Here is a 16,245-nt window from a genome sequence, read left to right on the forward strand (position 1 = left end):
TGCTGGTATCATAAACACACGCAAAAACATATCCTTTAAGAAGAATAGAAGCATGAGACTAAAGAGATAAGAAAGCTAAGATGTTTACCAAAGCCTGAAGAATATCTTACTCAAAAAACCAAGGACAGAAAGATGGGAACTTACTCCAGATAAACAAATAATACTATCAGCAGGAAGGAAGGTTCAGACCCACAGAGCAAGATAAACAAAATACAGTGATGTCTCGTGGGGAATGGTGGGTGTAACATTTCTTTGGCACAATGTATACAAAACTTTTGTTTGTGATGTAATATGTTCCTGGTCACTTGAGTCCTAAAAGGACATTCATTTGGCAATAATTAGTGGGAATTCTACATTTAGATTGTCCAGCTAATGGGAAAGGGCTTCTTAGTACTTAGAGCACTAAGGAATAAATAGTTACTGAGTGGTATAGGATACTTTAAAACTTAACACTAAATTTTACTTTTAGATTTGTTTTTCTTTTCTATTTGTCTAGCTTCTCTGGCCAAGAAGGTTCTGAAAGCATCGACCAACTTGAAAGCAACAATTAAGAACAGGGTGACTCTAAGAGCTACCTCTAAACAGTAAGCAAATTAAAATTGGGGGCTCATGCCCACTGTGTGTCTTCTTTTTTTGCCATCTTTCACCCTGTTTCATCTATAATTTTTGTAAAGCAGTGTTCTGATCACATTGCTTCTCTACTTTTGAAATATTTTATTGTTTCTTTTTTGCTTTTTGAAAGCAAAAACTCCTTATTTTGGCATTCAAAGCCCTCTCTAATCTGGCTCTAAACTTTTTTTCAGACCAATCTTATACTTCTCTTCTTTACATGTTCTACCCAAATTGAACCATTCATCATACCCATTCTGATCTTTCCTTGTCCCACTTTTTCATATTGTCTCACTTGCCTGGACTAGACTCCATCTACCCTACCAAAGGAGCCATCCTCTTGTAGAAGATGCTTTCTTTCAAGACTCAACTCAGGGACTTTCCCATGACACCTTCCTTCCGCATTCTTCCAAATGAGAGATCTCTCCATTTAAAATTTCTCAAATGAGATAATGCATGAAAAATGAAAATGTCAAAATATGATAAAAATGTCAGCCATTGTTATTCTCTGATTGTCTGTGCAAATGTCATGTTTTCCCCAATTTGATAGTAAGATCCCTTAGGGTCTGACAGCATCTTTTTGATTTCTCTTTTGGACTCAAGTATCAAGAATGCTGCCTTGTTCATATATAGGTACTCAATAAATGTTGTTGGATTTAGTTTTAATTTTTAAGCCTCCCAGATAAAACTCCATCAGAACCAATGACTTGAAGTCATTTGTAGTGATTCTTATCACTTCATTTTATGGCTCAGAAATATTAGCCAGCTCTTGGACTATTTGAAGATATAGTTGAAATTTGGTTTGTAGAAGACCTGCATGAACGGATACAAAATGAAATGAACAGAACTAGGAGAACATTACACAGGAAAAGCAATTATTATATGATGAGCAACTGTGAATGACTTAGCTATTCTCTGCAATACAATGACACAAAACAATTCTGAAGGATTTATGATGAAAAGTACTATTTATTTACAAAGAAAGAACTGATGAAGTCTGAATACAGATTAAAGTATACTTTTTTAACTGTCTTTATTATTCTGCTTTTTTAAACTTGCATTTTCTTTTGCATTATAGGTAATATAGAAAGGTTTTGCAAAACTGTACATGTATAATCTATATTAAATTGCTTGCCTTCTGAAATAAAGAGGAAGAAGAGGAGGGAGGAAGGAAGAGAATTTGAAACCCAAAATTTTTTGAAAAGAATTAAAAAAAAATTTGTGTTTAGATGGAATTGAGGAAAAATAAATCAAAAATTAAATACACAAAAAAGAAAGCTGGCCTGTAATGTCTAGTATTTCCTAATCATTTATCTTTAATTTACAACTGCCTTCATCCACTACATACAGACTATACTATATCAATAATACTAGCTCATATTTGAGTAAGCTTTAAGGTTTGCAAAAATAGGGGGAAAAACAGGGCGATGATTTGTTTGACTAAAAGTTGCAGTGGAATATGTTGTTGTTTAACAGGCTCCTACAAGAATATAAATTAATAATCAATACACCATGGTATTTACTAGTTTTAGCAAGACAATGAGATAAAAACAAAGACTTTGTTTAAGGTTCTGCTTTTCTAAAACTGAAGATGTCCCCTCTCAGCTCTTTTTTCTCTTTCACTGGCCAGAACTATAAATGGAATGGGGACTAAAGCCTGGTAGGTTTTTCCAAAAGAAGCAGTCCATCCTGAGAAAGATCATAAACATCAACACACAAACTGGACAAAAAATAAAGGGTGAAATTAGTATACAATGCAGAAGCTGGACAGACAGACTAATAGAATAACAAGTAAATAAGGAGTTAAATGACTGAATACCTGACATAATCTTCACAGCAAAACTTGGCAAGAGAGCAGCAAGCCACCCTGTCCTGCCTAGAAAAGGCAGAAGGAAAAGAAGGAAAGAGGTTACTCCAGGGGAAAAGGCTGCCAAAAGCCTGGCCCCAACCAGTCATGCATCCCCAGGCCATGATCCTGACCCACAAGCATTTTTATGAATCACTAGCACTTGGTCTTTTTTATCCTCCTCTTAACTGGGTAATGATCTCCCTTTGATTCCATGTTAAGGGGCAAGGGATGGGCTGAGGGGTGGGCTGTAGAGATAGAAAGGGAGCTTTTCTCTCCGATCTATTAATTGTCATAGAGAAACTGTTTTAATACAGTTAGGGACAACTGCCTAACAGACATGTTATATTAACTGATATTGACACTCTTCTCTATAAATCACAAAATCTAATTCATTCCCACTCAAACATCCAATCCACATTTTCATGTCTTTGCCCATTCATACAAACATACATACACTCATAATTCTATGTCCACATAAAAGCAAATGCATTTACACATTCAGTTTAATCTTGGAGTTATCATATTACTAGATGATGCTATTTATGCCTTAGACTGAATTCAATGATTAAAATATTCAAATGCAGAGGAAGGTGAGAAGTAGATGAATCGCCGACTTCTCCACCCTCCTTCTGCCTTCAGAAATATCCGTTACACACATATATAGGGGACCGTGTTTCCATATGCCATGCCCAGATGAGGCCGTATGAACACAAGAGCTTTCAGTACAGTATAGCATGATAGATGAAAAAGTACAGTATGCTATGACAGCCTTACCCCTCAGGATGTTCATGGTACATTTGTGTAGTGAAAAAAGCAAATTCCACAGCAAAAAGGTTTTATCATTTCATATCAGACAGCAAAGACCAGCAGCTGCCATTTAAATCTTTATTAGGTGACTCTCAAACCTTTATCTACTAACTATACCATCCTGTCATAAATAGATCAAAAATTACTTTTATGCTAACCCACGTCCAGACCTAAATAGGATTCTGCTTTATTTCTGTACTTAAAAGGTCCCCACATTTTTGTACACAGGCTGTGGAATATTGCTAATGTTCTCTATTCATTCAGAAGGCTACAAGTAGCTAAAAAATGTTTTTTCTTTATAAAAGTTATTATAATCGTGGCTTTACTTGTAACTATACATTTTGGGATGAATGTACATCATTGATGATGATTAACCAACAACTAGGATATCACTTAACTATATGATAATAGTAACATACATTTCTAAAGTGTTTTTAAAGGTTTACAAAATATTTTTTAAATAACAGCTCCATGAAGTAATGCAAATATTATCCCTCTTTGATAGATTAGGAAAGCAAGCCTCATAAAAAATCAGTGAAAGTAATTCATCCAGCTAATAAGTGTCAGAGTGGGGCCATATCCAGTAATCTTTTCATTACAGCACCCCTATCTACAAAACCTTAGGATGGTTCCTGGGGTCATTAGAAACTCTTAGTACATCAAAGCAGATGTTCATTGATTGTGAGAAAGAAATAAGTTCTGCTTGTGTTTACTTTTTAATGGTCAAGGCAAAGTATTAAGATTATTATTAATTATCATAGTTCACATTTATGCGCTTTTGATGTAGTGAGGAGAAAGGTCACATAAACATATCAATAGAAAAGAGAATATTAAATGTAATCTACTAATGTTGTTAGCTTGGCAAATATTAGCTGGTTTTCAGACAATAACTCTAAAAAAGAATATAAACCCCTTGAGGATAGGGACTCTTTTTTTTTGCTTTTATTTGTAGGCCCAGTGCTTAGCAAAGATTACTTGATATATATTAAGCACATAATAACTACTCATTTCCTTCTTTCTTTCTTCTGATGAGTGTATATATATATATGCATGTTTTTAATATATGTTGCATGTTTATGTGCACATGCACATATATAGATATATAATCGATATAATCTATAATTAATATAATCAATAATAGATAAAATGCAAATTGGAAGGATCATGGTAAGGAAAGGAAGGAAATAAACATTTATATATCACCTACCATACATCAAGCACTGTACTTTACACTTTGCAAATATTATTTCATTTGATTCTCACAGCAATCCTGGGAAGTACCTGCTATTATGATTTCCAATTTACAGTTGAGAGTACTGAAGCAAAGAGATTTGTCCAGGGCTTGACTTTGACTTGCTAATGTCTGGGGCTGGATTTGAATTCAAGTCTTCCTAACTCCAGACACACCAGGGCTCTATCTGCAGTAGCACCCAGAGGGAAAGAACTCTAGGGGGAGAGTAGGGAATCCCGAGTTTTATCAATTCCAGGCTTTGACAACAAGCAGTGTGATCTCAAAGAAATAAATGAATTTCTCCAAGCCTGTTGTCCCCATCTGGAAAAGGAGGATGGGGGAGGGGGCAGATAATCAAAGATGCTTTAGAAGAAAGGGAGAAGTCTCCCATCAAACCCCTGGTCAGGACTGTGCTGATGGATTTTACTGGACAGAGTGGGGACCAGGTACAAGTGGCTTCAGAATCCTGGACTCCACTGGGCCCTGGGGAGAGAAGGCAGGTAATCTCCCACCCCATCCTGCCCATCTTCTGCTGGGCCTGGTCTGAGATAAAATGAGAGATAGATATAGAATAACAGAGATGGAAAGAAGCAGAAGGCTGAAAAGATAGTTGGCTGCCCCCACCTCTGTCTAACTTTATCTCTTTATCTGGACAGAGATAGAGATACAAATGTCTGCTGGGACCCTGAGTGTGTGTATGTAACAGCACATTCATATCTTGTAGTCTTTTACAAAGTAATTTCTTCAGAGAATGAGAGAAATATAAATATAATATAATGAAATTATATAGATATAATAATAATATAAACCATCTCCATCTAGCTCTAAATTTATCTCTTTAACTGGACAGTAGTTTTTTATGTAGTAATTAATGAAAAGAATAATAAAAATATAAACATAATATAATGAAATTATATATTATAGATATAATGCATGCATATACATAATACATAATGTATAATATGTTATATTTATATACAAAATGCATCACTGTTTAATAATAATAGTAATATTTATATAGAGCACCTACTATGTACCAGGCACTATGCTAAGCATCTCATTTGATCCTCATAACCATCCTGGGAGGTCAGTACTATTATCATCTCCATTTTATAGCTGAGACAAACAGAGATTAAATGTGAAGCTGAATTTGAATTCAGTTCTTTTTGACTGCAGGCCCGGCTTTCTAACTACTGTCTAATATATGAGCACAATCCCTGGCATTAATTTGGTGCTTCAATGTTTGTAAATCACTTGACAACTATCTTATTTGATCCTCCTAATAACCCTGGGAAGTAAGTGTTATTATTAGTTCCATTTTACAGATGAGGAACTGAAGCAAATAGAGATTGACCTGTCCAGAGTCACACAACTGGTCTGAGTTGTCTAAGTGTCTGAGACTAGATTTGATTTCAAGTTATCCTGATTCTAGGTTCTGAGCTCAATCCATTGGATCACCTAGCTTCATGCATGCATCTATGCAGCATATATACAAATAAATATATACATACACACATACATACAATATCTATATATATATACCTAACCACAATGCATATATGCAGCACACATAGTATATATGTGTATATATAGTATATTTGTCTATATATGCATATGCACACACTCACAATATCTATAATTATAGCTGCATGTATCTGTGTTATGTAGAGACACATATAGTTGATTGTATTATATTATTATGTAATTAATAATTTTGTTATATATATATATATGTATCTAGGTGGTGAGTGGAGATAGTTTGACTCTAAATACAATCTTAATACAACCTCATATGTCAAATATACAAGCTAGACACTCTACCTATGGGCGGGCTGAGGAAGGGGAGAAGAAGACATGAGAGCGCTCTTAATACAACCTCTCTTTCTCTCTCTTTTTCTCCCTCCATTACTCTTTCTCTCTCTTTCTATCCCTCATTCCCTCCCTCCCTCCTCCCCCCAATATAAAAATAAATAAAAAACATGAATATCATACACATATCATTTCTGAAAAGAATATATAACATCTAACATATTACATATATATTATTATATAAATTATGACTCATATAATTCTTTTAAAATGAATAATATGCTACACATCATATTAATATGTAATAATATACATTGTATAAGTGTAATATTATATAGTTTATTATCTATATATAGTATGTGATAATGTACGATAATTATAACATTATATAATACAGCATCATATAATACTGAATATATAATAACATTCTTTCTCTTAAGAAATTATTACATAAAATAATACCTCACAAAAAATGGTGCCAGCATATATGCATGTTCACAGTCTTAGAACTTTGGAGCAACTTAAATGTCATTAAAATCAACTCTCCCATTTTATAGAAGGAGTAATCAAAACCCAGGGAAGTTAAATAATTTGCCTAAGCTCACACAAATTATGAATCCAAATTTCTTGACTCTAAACCCAGTGCTCTTCCTATAGCACCATGTTCTCCTCTCTCATACCGGAAGCACACATGTTCATACATTCTTAATTGCACAGTCACTATAGAAACATACTTTGCATATAGAACAAGAATAAAGTTTATATATTCTCTACAATTCCATGTTTAGCTTTCTATCTTAGTTGCTTCCTGCTAATTTACATTCTGGCTTGGAGTTTTGCAAAGTTTTCCCAAATCTGACTGCTTTTGTACATACATGAGGATCAGAATATTCAGGAACTTTCTCTAATTCATCATCTAGTTCTCTGCTCTGTGTCTACAAAATTACATTCACTAACGTCAGCAAAGACTCGGCAGATCCCAAATATATTTCCTCATTCTTGTTTTTCTCGTTCCCATTGTTGCAACTAGGTATCACTATATTTCATACATAGTAACATACATAAGAAGATACATGTTATTTGCCATCTATATCCAAACTAATTATAAAGATATAAGTATCATGGATTTACAAAATAAATGTGGATGAGTTGTTTCAGTCATGACCAACTCTCCATGATCCCATTTGGATTTTTGGGGGGTGAAGACACTGACAGGGCTTGACATTTCCATCTCCAGCTCATTTTACAGATGAGGAAACTGAGGCAAACAAGGTTAAGTGACTTCCCTAGGGTCACTTAGGGTTTGAACACAAGTCCTCCAGATCCCAAGACTGGCATTTTATGCAATGTGCCATCTAGCTACCAAATATACATTAATAGTAACATATAATCAAAAACAATGTATCTTAACTGTAATGTATATACAACTGATTGCTTTTGACCATGCACAACTGCACACATCTTAGGTGATGGTTATTCTCTGAATCTTTGCTAACTGACATTAACACAGAGTTCTTATTATTAACAAATCTACTGATTAACCAACTGACATTTACTAAGTGCTTGCTATGTATCAGGAACCGTATTAGTCTATGTGACATGAAGGGAAAAACCATGAAACAGAATCTGCTTCAAGGAACTTGACAACCAACTAGCCCTATTTTCTGGTGCATGTGCATTGTAATGCTAGCTAACATGTATGCAGTCCCAAGCCTAAACAGGATGCTGCTTTATTTCTATACATGACAAAAGCCAATAGAAACATAAGTTCTTTGCACTCAAAGCAGAATCCTTCCTATGTATAATTTATAATGGCTTGTATCCCAAATATAGAATGATCCCTTTCCCTTTCTTACATATATTATACAACACTTATAATCTATTTATATAAACTATCTTTTTAGTGGGTAATCTGCCTAAGTCAATGCCCTCTCTATTTGTGTTAATTGTTTTACATTATAAGGGCTTGCAGGGGAAGAGCCAGACCTAGGCATTTTTGATATTGTTGTTCAGTCATTTCAGTCACGTCTGATTCTTCTTGTGATCCCTTTCGGGGTTTTCTTGGCAACTATACTGGAGTGATTCCTGCTCATTTTACAAGTGAGGAATATGTGAGGAACTGAGGCAAACAGGGTTAAGTGACTTGCCCAGGATTACACAGCTAGGAAGAACCTGAAGTTGGATTTAAATTCAAGCCTGGCTCTCTATGCACTGTACCAAGCATTTTTTAAAATACTTAACTAAAAGTGCTCTCTCCAAAGTTATCAAGTTTGCCTAACTATCAAAAGTCTCACCCTTCCTGACCTCTCTGTAAATATTGTTCATCACACCTCCCTTAGATGTTTCTTCCTCACTCAGTTTTCAATCAATCAATAAGCAATCACCAAAGTTCCAATTAGAACTTCCCACTTTCTTTCTTTCTGCTGAGGCAATTGGGATTAAGTGATTTGCCTAGAGTCATACTGCTAGGAAGTGTTAAGTGCCTAAAATCAAATTTGAACCCAGGACCTCCTGACTTCAGGGCTGGTGCTCTATCCACTGCACCACCTAGCTGCCCCTCCTTCCCACTTTCTTTAACTGTATCTTTACCCACCACAGGTCTACTTATTATCTCTAAGGCTCAGAATGTCCCAAAAGTATGAGTATAATTTTAAGCTTCAATAGCCTATAGTTACAAGACTTTGGGGACATTCTATATAAACTACTTTTTTGTCTCAAAATCCTGTACCAGAAATCTGGCCCCTTCAGACTTTTCTAGCCTTCTCACACACCTTTATATGCTTCACACATAATGTTCCTTCTCCCAACTCCATTCTTGGGATTAGCTCTCCCCCCATTCCTGGAATGGTATTCCTTCTTCCTCACATTTTTTGGAATCCCTGATTTTTCACTCTTTCTATATGAACTCTTTCCTGATTCCCCAACTGCCAATGCTTTCCTCTTCAGGGATAATCTAGTGACTGGCTTTGCATAGATTTTTACATATGCTTATATGTGTATATGTTATTTTTCTTTTAAAATGTAAGCATCTTGAGGTTAGGAACTGTTTTACTTTTGCATCTCTAGCCTCAGGATCAAGTTTTGCGCCCAACACATAATAGGCACTTTAAAAATACTGGTTACCTTATTTAATTATACTTTAAAATAATAATTTATAGTTTTTGATGAGTGACTACGGCCACTCACATAGTATAGCGGGAAAGGATTATTTAACCCAAATCACAGAATCATAAATTTAAAGCTGGAAAAGCCTTGGGGATCATTCTGTCCAAACCCCTCATATTGCAGATGGGAAAATGTTACCTCAGAGAGCTAAACCTCAGAGAGTGATTTGCCTGTGGTCACAGAGGCAGAATATAAAAAAACTGGTTCTCACTCCATATGGTGTACATTCTCATTGCATCTAGAACAAGAACCCAGGTCTCCTAACTTCCAGTCCAGTATTCTTTATACCATCCTAAGTGTAGGGATTAACCTGGAGCTTGTGAACTTAAAAAAAAATTTAAAATATGTTTACATACACATATATATTTATATGTACATATACTTGTGTATATGTAAGATTATACCTGATATATACAACTATTTCAATATAACAATAGACTTCTCTGTGTACTTTTAGACAGTAAAAAAACATTCTAATGGATCCAGTAGACAATCAATCCCAAAGGAGTCCCCTTCTGTCCCTCCCTCCTTCCCTCTCATTCTCTCTTCTCCCTCTCTTCCCCTCCCTTCTCTCCCTTCTTTTTTCTCTTCCCTTTTCCTCCCCCCACACTATTCCGCTCTAGTGCTTTTCATTCTTATGCCATTGTTCCTAGACTTCTTTCAGTAATGTGAAGTGACTGAATTTTATTCTCTAAGTATATGCCACAAAAGCTATTTTTGCATTTATTTGTGTTTGCAATGTCATTACAGCACGTAGTGTAATTAAAGTATGATTTCTGAATGTAGAAAACATTTTAAATCATTGAAACCTTTTAAAAACCCAGCGTCTTGTAACGTTCCAACCTGCTAAAGATTATCCAATCTATCATAGCCCAGCATGATCTCATTAAAAGGCATTCAATGTATCTCTATAAACTAATAAACAAAAATGATTGCAAAGCACTTTAGTTGCACAGTATTAAGAGAAATTCTCCTCAAGATTCAAATACGTGCAAACATTAGCGAGACAGACCATTTGGCTCAGTCTGTACTATGAGATGGAGGTAACACACAAGTGGGAGGTTTAGCTCTAAAATAATGTGGAGAAGGGTGGGGTTCACTGGGAGGAGGAAACAGTTTCTGGCGCCCGCTGGGATGATTTCCTGAGCTAGGTCTGCTCGGCTGCATGGGCACCTTGTCTTGTAGATCGGCTCCAGAAAAGTTGGGGAAGTAAGAGGTCTTGGAGGAAACTGACAATCATGGGAAAGAGTCTTCTTCTCTCCCACCCCTCCATCCCCCCCCCCCGCCAGTTTAAGCAAAGGGCTCATTCTATGGGGACCTTCCCAGAGCCCCACTCTTTCATGAGAAGTCAATTCAGCAGGATCCAGGGTCCAGGTCACGTCGGAACCCAGACCTGCTCCCTTGAATAGCAGCAGCTGGCTTTTGGGAGTGGGAGGGGGCAGATGGGGAACTCAATGATCGTCCCGGGTCTAGCTTTCAAAAATTTCCATTCTTTCCTTCCAGGGATTGAGCCGATTTATAGTTAACACCCAGCCCTGCCCCGGAGGGGGTGGGGGGTCTCCTTTGCAGACCCGGTGCCCCCCGTCCTCCCCAGCTCTCCTCATTCTTAATAGCCGGCTACAATGAAATGCTGGGGCTGACCCAGCTGCTCTTGTTCATACCAGCAGTAACCACGGCAACGGCGGGGAGGAGGAGGCTGCGCAAGCCTGTCTTGAATGCTCACTAATTGAAGGCCAAGCTTCCTCCCACGGCGCTGATCTACAAGTGCAGCAAAAAAAAAGAGGGAGAGCGAGGAAGGGGGAGGGGGCCGGGAGAAGGGGAGGTTCGGCCCTGAGGTCGCTCGTCCGTTTGTTCTCAGTGACCGCAGAGGACATTGAGCTTTATGGGCGGCCCCTGGGAAAGGGGCCCCCCGCGGGTGTTCCCAGCGCCAGGCTGGAGGAAGAAGCCTCAGTCGGTGAAAGCTCCCCTTGCTAGGGAGTTATGAGACTCATGCACGAACACTCAGTGAGGGGACTGGCCCAGAGTCACTCAGTACTAGTGCTGGAGTTGCATTTGAACTCAGGACTGCGTGACTCCAAGACCACTGCAAAAGCTAATAATGGTTAGACTCTACACCCATTAATTCACTGCATGTCACAACAGCTCTGTGGGTGGGTGCTATATTACACGCGAGGAAACGGAGCTAGTAAGTATCTAAAGCCAGAATTGAACTGAATCTTACTCCAGTGGTCTATCCACTGCACCACCTAGCTGCCCATGATAATGATGATAATAATAACAATATTTATAAAAAAAACATCTCACAGTAAGGAAAAGGCTTTGAAAACCTTGAATTATAAATTAAATGTGAGTTGCTGCTGTTCGTGTTATTCTTTCCAGTTAGGACTGACAAAGAAAACTTCTAGTTTTAAATGTTTTTTTTTTTGGGGGGGGAGGATTGTGATTAATTGATTTGTTCAGGGTTAACACAGTTAGCATTCAGTGTCTGAGGCCACATTTGAACTCACATCCTCCTGACTCAAGGCTGGCACCTAGTTGCTCTGGTTATGGATTTTTAAAAAATATATCCCAGGCCCTTGGCTCCCTTCAGGATGATTCTCCCTTAGGCTATAAGAAGAAAGAAGGGATTTTAGTAAGGCCAGCAGTGATAGAGCAATATGTGAGCATTAATGAAGGGCTTCGGTGCTGTTATGGTCAGTCCCTTTCCTCCAGCTCTCAATTCACAGGTTAGTCTGCCTGTGTATCTAACCAACATAGAAGAGAAGCTCAGGCCATGTGCCATCAGGGACGGAGTCCTGGGCTTACAGTCAGAGGATCCAGGTTGAAATTCTGCCTGGCATCTACAACCAGTAGGACCTGCAGGAAGTCTTTTACAATTCATTCAATTGCCTACCAGCCAGATGTCCTCTAAAAGTCCCTTCTCCCTCTATAGGTCCTAAGTACAGAGATATACAAGAGGATCACCTGGTCATCCAGGGTGAGCTTCTGTTCTGACAGCCTAACTAACTGGCGCTGACTGATCAAGTATAAGGAAAACATCTCTGTGATCAGCCTGTGGGTGGGCATTTTCCAGATCCGTAAAATAGGAATAATACTTATACCACATATAACTCTGGGTCACAAGACTTGTGAAAAATAATTTCTAAATCTTAAGATACTTTGTAAATAAGTGGCACAGATATACCTCATATTATATGTATATATGTGTGTGTATACATACACACATATACAAACATGCTTTATAAGATATAGCTCATATGTATATATATATATATATACATACATATCTGTATACACACATATACTGACATGCTTTATAAATGAGTGTCAAGAATATATATTATATATGTATTTATGTATGTGTTTATACATACACATGCTGGCATACTTTATAAATATATGTATATTTGTATATTTATATATAATGTATAATGTATAAATATACATTATATTATATGTCGATATTTGTGTGTATATGTAGATATATCTATACTGACATACTTTGAGTGGCAAAAATATGCATGATATTATATATATGTAGTACATATACACAAATATTCATATATACTAACACATCTTAATTTTTAACTTCAAAAGGTTCATTGCTGAATTTTTCTTTCTATACCTTAGCAGATGGTATCATGAGCTACCGGAGCCAACATCGATCGTTACCTGGTGGCCAGCCCCGTGGTGATAAGCCTGCCCACATGATAAGCCTCATGTATCACATGAGATTAGTCTTCAGACAAGAAAGACATATCATCCATTTTTTCTGGAGACTTGGCATATTTTTTAAAGCTCCCAAGGTTACCTCCAAAACAGGATGAGATATTAGAATGGAAATTCAGTGGCGTGAGTGTGTATACACACATACACACACACACATACACATATATATTAATATACAGACTTATATATACTTACAGATATATAGCACAAAGAGTTAATTCTATGCATACCCACATGTAAAGAAATACAGAATTTTAAAAGCAGGATGAAGGGTATAAAGGATAAAAATTAGGCTATGGACAAGTTTAGGATCTCATAGATAGACTGTGGGTTCATCTGCCAACAGTTAATCCATCTTTAAAGACTTCTATGTAGAAAGACTAACTTCCCCAAAGCATACTGAAAGGATTTTTGATGAAGTCCATTACATATTATTTTGTCAGTAATAACTGGAGTTACTCTACCTTCTTCATCCAGGCACTTTACCCTTGGATCTCTCATGACATATCTCTTAAATAATTATCACTTGTTATTTTTATCATATATTATATCTACATATCGGTTACAACTCCTTACCAAATGGCTTTCTCCATAAGAACAAGGACAGGATATTACCTAAATGTATTTTCTCCAGAACCAAATCCAGTGCTTTGCCCATAGTAGGTATCTATTTAATCAATGTTTGTTAAATTATGTTGTCTTTCATCTAGAAATACCACGAATTCTATCTTGTTTTATTCTCTAATGATTTCATTTATGGAAAGGCAGAAACAAGAGTCCCCAGAGGATAAGAAGATATAAAGGGGTTGCAATCTGCACATATGGAAAAGACCTTAAAGAGACCACGGATCCAACAAAATACTGAAAAGATGAACCTTGCCTCTCACAAAACTTGTGATGTCATTCATTAAGTGACAAACCATGTCCCTTTCTCATTTTGCATGATTATTGTGCTCAAAAATAGGCACTCAAAAGGTATTTATTGTCTTTAATTAAATCGGATCTTAAGACAATATTTCCCAAACTGATTTAGTAATAGTTTTTAGATGTGAAATGTTTTGCTTAAACTACTCATGTGGATCTGAGGATAAAGTTGAGTTGGGGAAATGGAGCAACAGATGATGGGTGTGATGAAAGATGGCGGCATACATTGATAACAGGCATTGTATAGGAGGAGATGGTGAAAGATGTTTATGTCCAATATCAAGCATTTGAAGGGTTAGACAGCAGGATGTGGGTCAGAGACTGGGTATGAGAGGAGAACTGATGGTGTGTGTCCAACCTAGGGCATAAAGGGGTGGAGTAGAAAGTGATAGACCCAGAGTAGGAATGGGAAGACTGTGGGTGGGCATTAAACAGGGCATGGAAGGGGAATCCGTGATGTGTATAAATGTGACCAATATGTTAACAGGGAGGGGAAGAATGAGAGAGAGAGAGAGAGAGAGAGAGAGAGAGAGAGAGAGAGAGAGAGAGAGAGCGGGAGGGAGGGAGGGAGATAGGCAGACCCAGAGTATGAATGGGAAGACTGTAGGTGGGTATTAAACAAGGCATGGGAAGGGAAACGATGATGTGTATGGATGTGACTAACATGTGAACAGGGAAGGATGTGTGTGTGGGGTGGTAACAGAGACACAGAGACAGAGAATAACAGAGTGACAGAGACAAAGATAGAGACAGAGAGAGATAGGAAATCAATGTACACTGGTGTACAAGGAGCATACTTTTGCCTCTGGAGGCAGGATGAGGAAAACTCAGGACTGCAAAGCCAGCCACGAAGACCTGTTTTGGTTCCAAGGGGCCACTCTATTAGTCTTTTTCATCATCAAATATTTTTCATAAAATCCTTTAGTCATGTGGGATGGATCAAGTCCACTAAGTACAGTTGGTTATTAATGCCTCAAGCACATTATACCATACATGAAGCTAGGATTTAGACACTTTTTTCATGACACCAAGTTATTTCCTTGAGAAAACCTGTAATCACCAGCTGTTGCAAAAGACAAAATTCGTGATTTGCTGCCAGAGGCCCCCAGACTGGTGGGAGGAAGAGGGGAGATGGGAGAACCACATAGGACACCCATGACAGTATGAGGCCTTTCACTGATGGCAGATGACTATGTTCTGACTTGACTGAGGCCTGGCTATAGATTTTAAATCCATCTCTCATTTTCCAGTTCTTCCCGTTAGTTTATAAGAAAGGAGGGTGGCTTGTGAAAGATCCAGTCAGTGTGAGCCAAGGCCCACCCTACTATGATCTTTTATCTCTTGGTCATTTCACCAGTCCTGAAAAATCTGAGGGAAGAAGTGGGCACTTCAGTCATTCAAGGTGGGAAGGAAGAGTATTTCCTTGTTTCTGTCTACTTTGATCAGATCAATATGTCTATATTGGAGCCAGAAACAAGGCCCTTCTAAAGCACAGGACTCCTAATTCCAAATCAGATGTTCAGGAACAGAGTACTAAGACTTGTTTGGAGAAATGTAGCCCGATAATTAATTCCTTCTCTCTCCTTTGCCAAAAATAAATTCTCACTTTCCTCTCTCCCAATCTTTTGCTCCCCCTCCTCCTCCTTCTTCTTCTCCTCCTCCCTCCTCCTCTTCCTCCTCCCCGTTTCTCATTCTGGGGGAGAACCAGCAGCAGCCACTCTCCAAGATCAAAGTTTGAGCAGGCGACAAAGACCTCGGAGGAGACTGTTGCCATGGGAACTTTCCTAGCTGAGGCCCTTTAAATCTGCAAAACTCTTTTGTTTGCATCAGTGAGGCTGGGGCTGGTAAATAAAAGGAGAAGGGGGGCACCTTGGCAACAAGTCGCCTTTCTAAACAGTAGGAAATAGAGTAACGGGGGTGGGAGGTGGGGACAGAGATTCATAGGGAAGTAGCAGCAGCCCATGGGTGGTTGGGAAGAAGAATCTGACAGAACCTGGAAGAGCTTCAAGAAAGAAGCTCCCCATGGAAGTCACGGGAGCAAGCAGGACCAAACGGAGCCTCCCTTTGCCAAATGCTGTTCACTGGTGTCCTCGATGGCTTTTAATACAAATGGGTAGAAAGG

General features: G+C 37.9%; 1 protein-coding gene across 4 annotated transcripts in view; it reads right to left on the minus strand.

The window, feature by feature from the left end:
• The window catches only part of ILDR2 (immunoglobulin like domain containing receptor 2), an 83,106-nt gene that overhangs the window by 24,983 nt on the left and 41,878 nt on the right, over positions 1-16,245 (minus strand). For 3 of the 4 annotated variants that reach the window (XM_031936822.1, XM_031936821.1, XM_031936823.1), the window contains one exon: positions 2,429-2,485. The exons of the other annotated variant lie outside the window; for it this stretch is intronic. In XM_031936822.1, the coding sequence (XP_031792682.1) occupies positions 2,429-2,485 (57 nt within the window). The remainder of the gene's footprint in view (positions 1-2,428; positions 2,486-16,245) is intronic. 4 annotated transcript variants of the gene reach the window in all.

The sequence above is a fragment of the Sarcophilus harrisii genome, chromosome 4, assembly GCF_902635505.1.
Source record: "Sarcophilus harrisii chromosome 4, mSarHar1.11, whole genome shotgun sequence".
Classification (NCBI taxonomy): domain Eukaryota; kingdom Metazoa; phylum Chordata; class Mammalia; order Dasyuromorphia; family Dasyuridae; genus Sarcophilus; species Sarcophilus harrisii.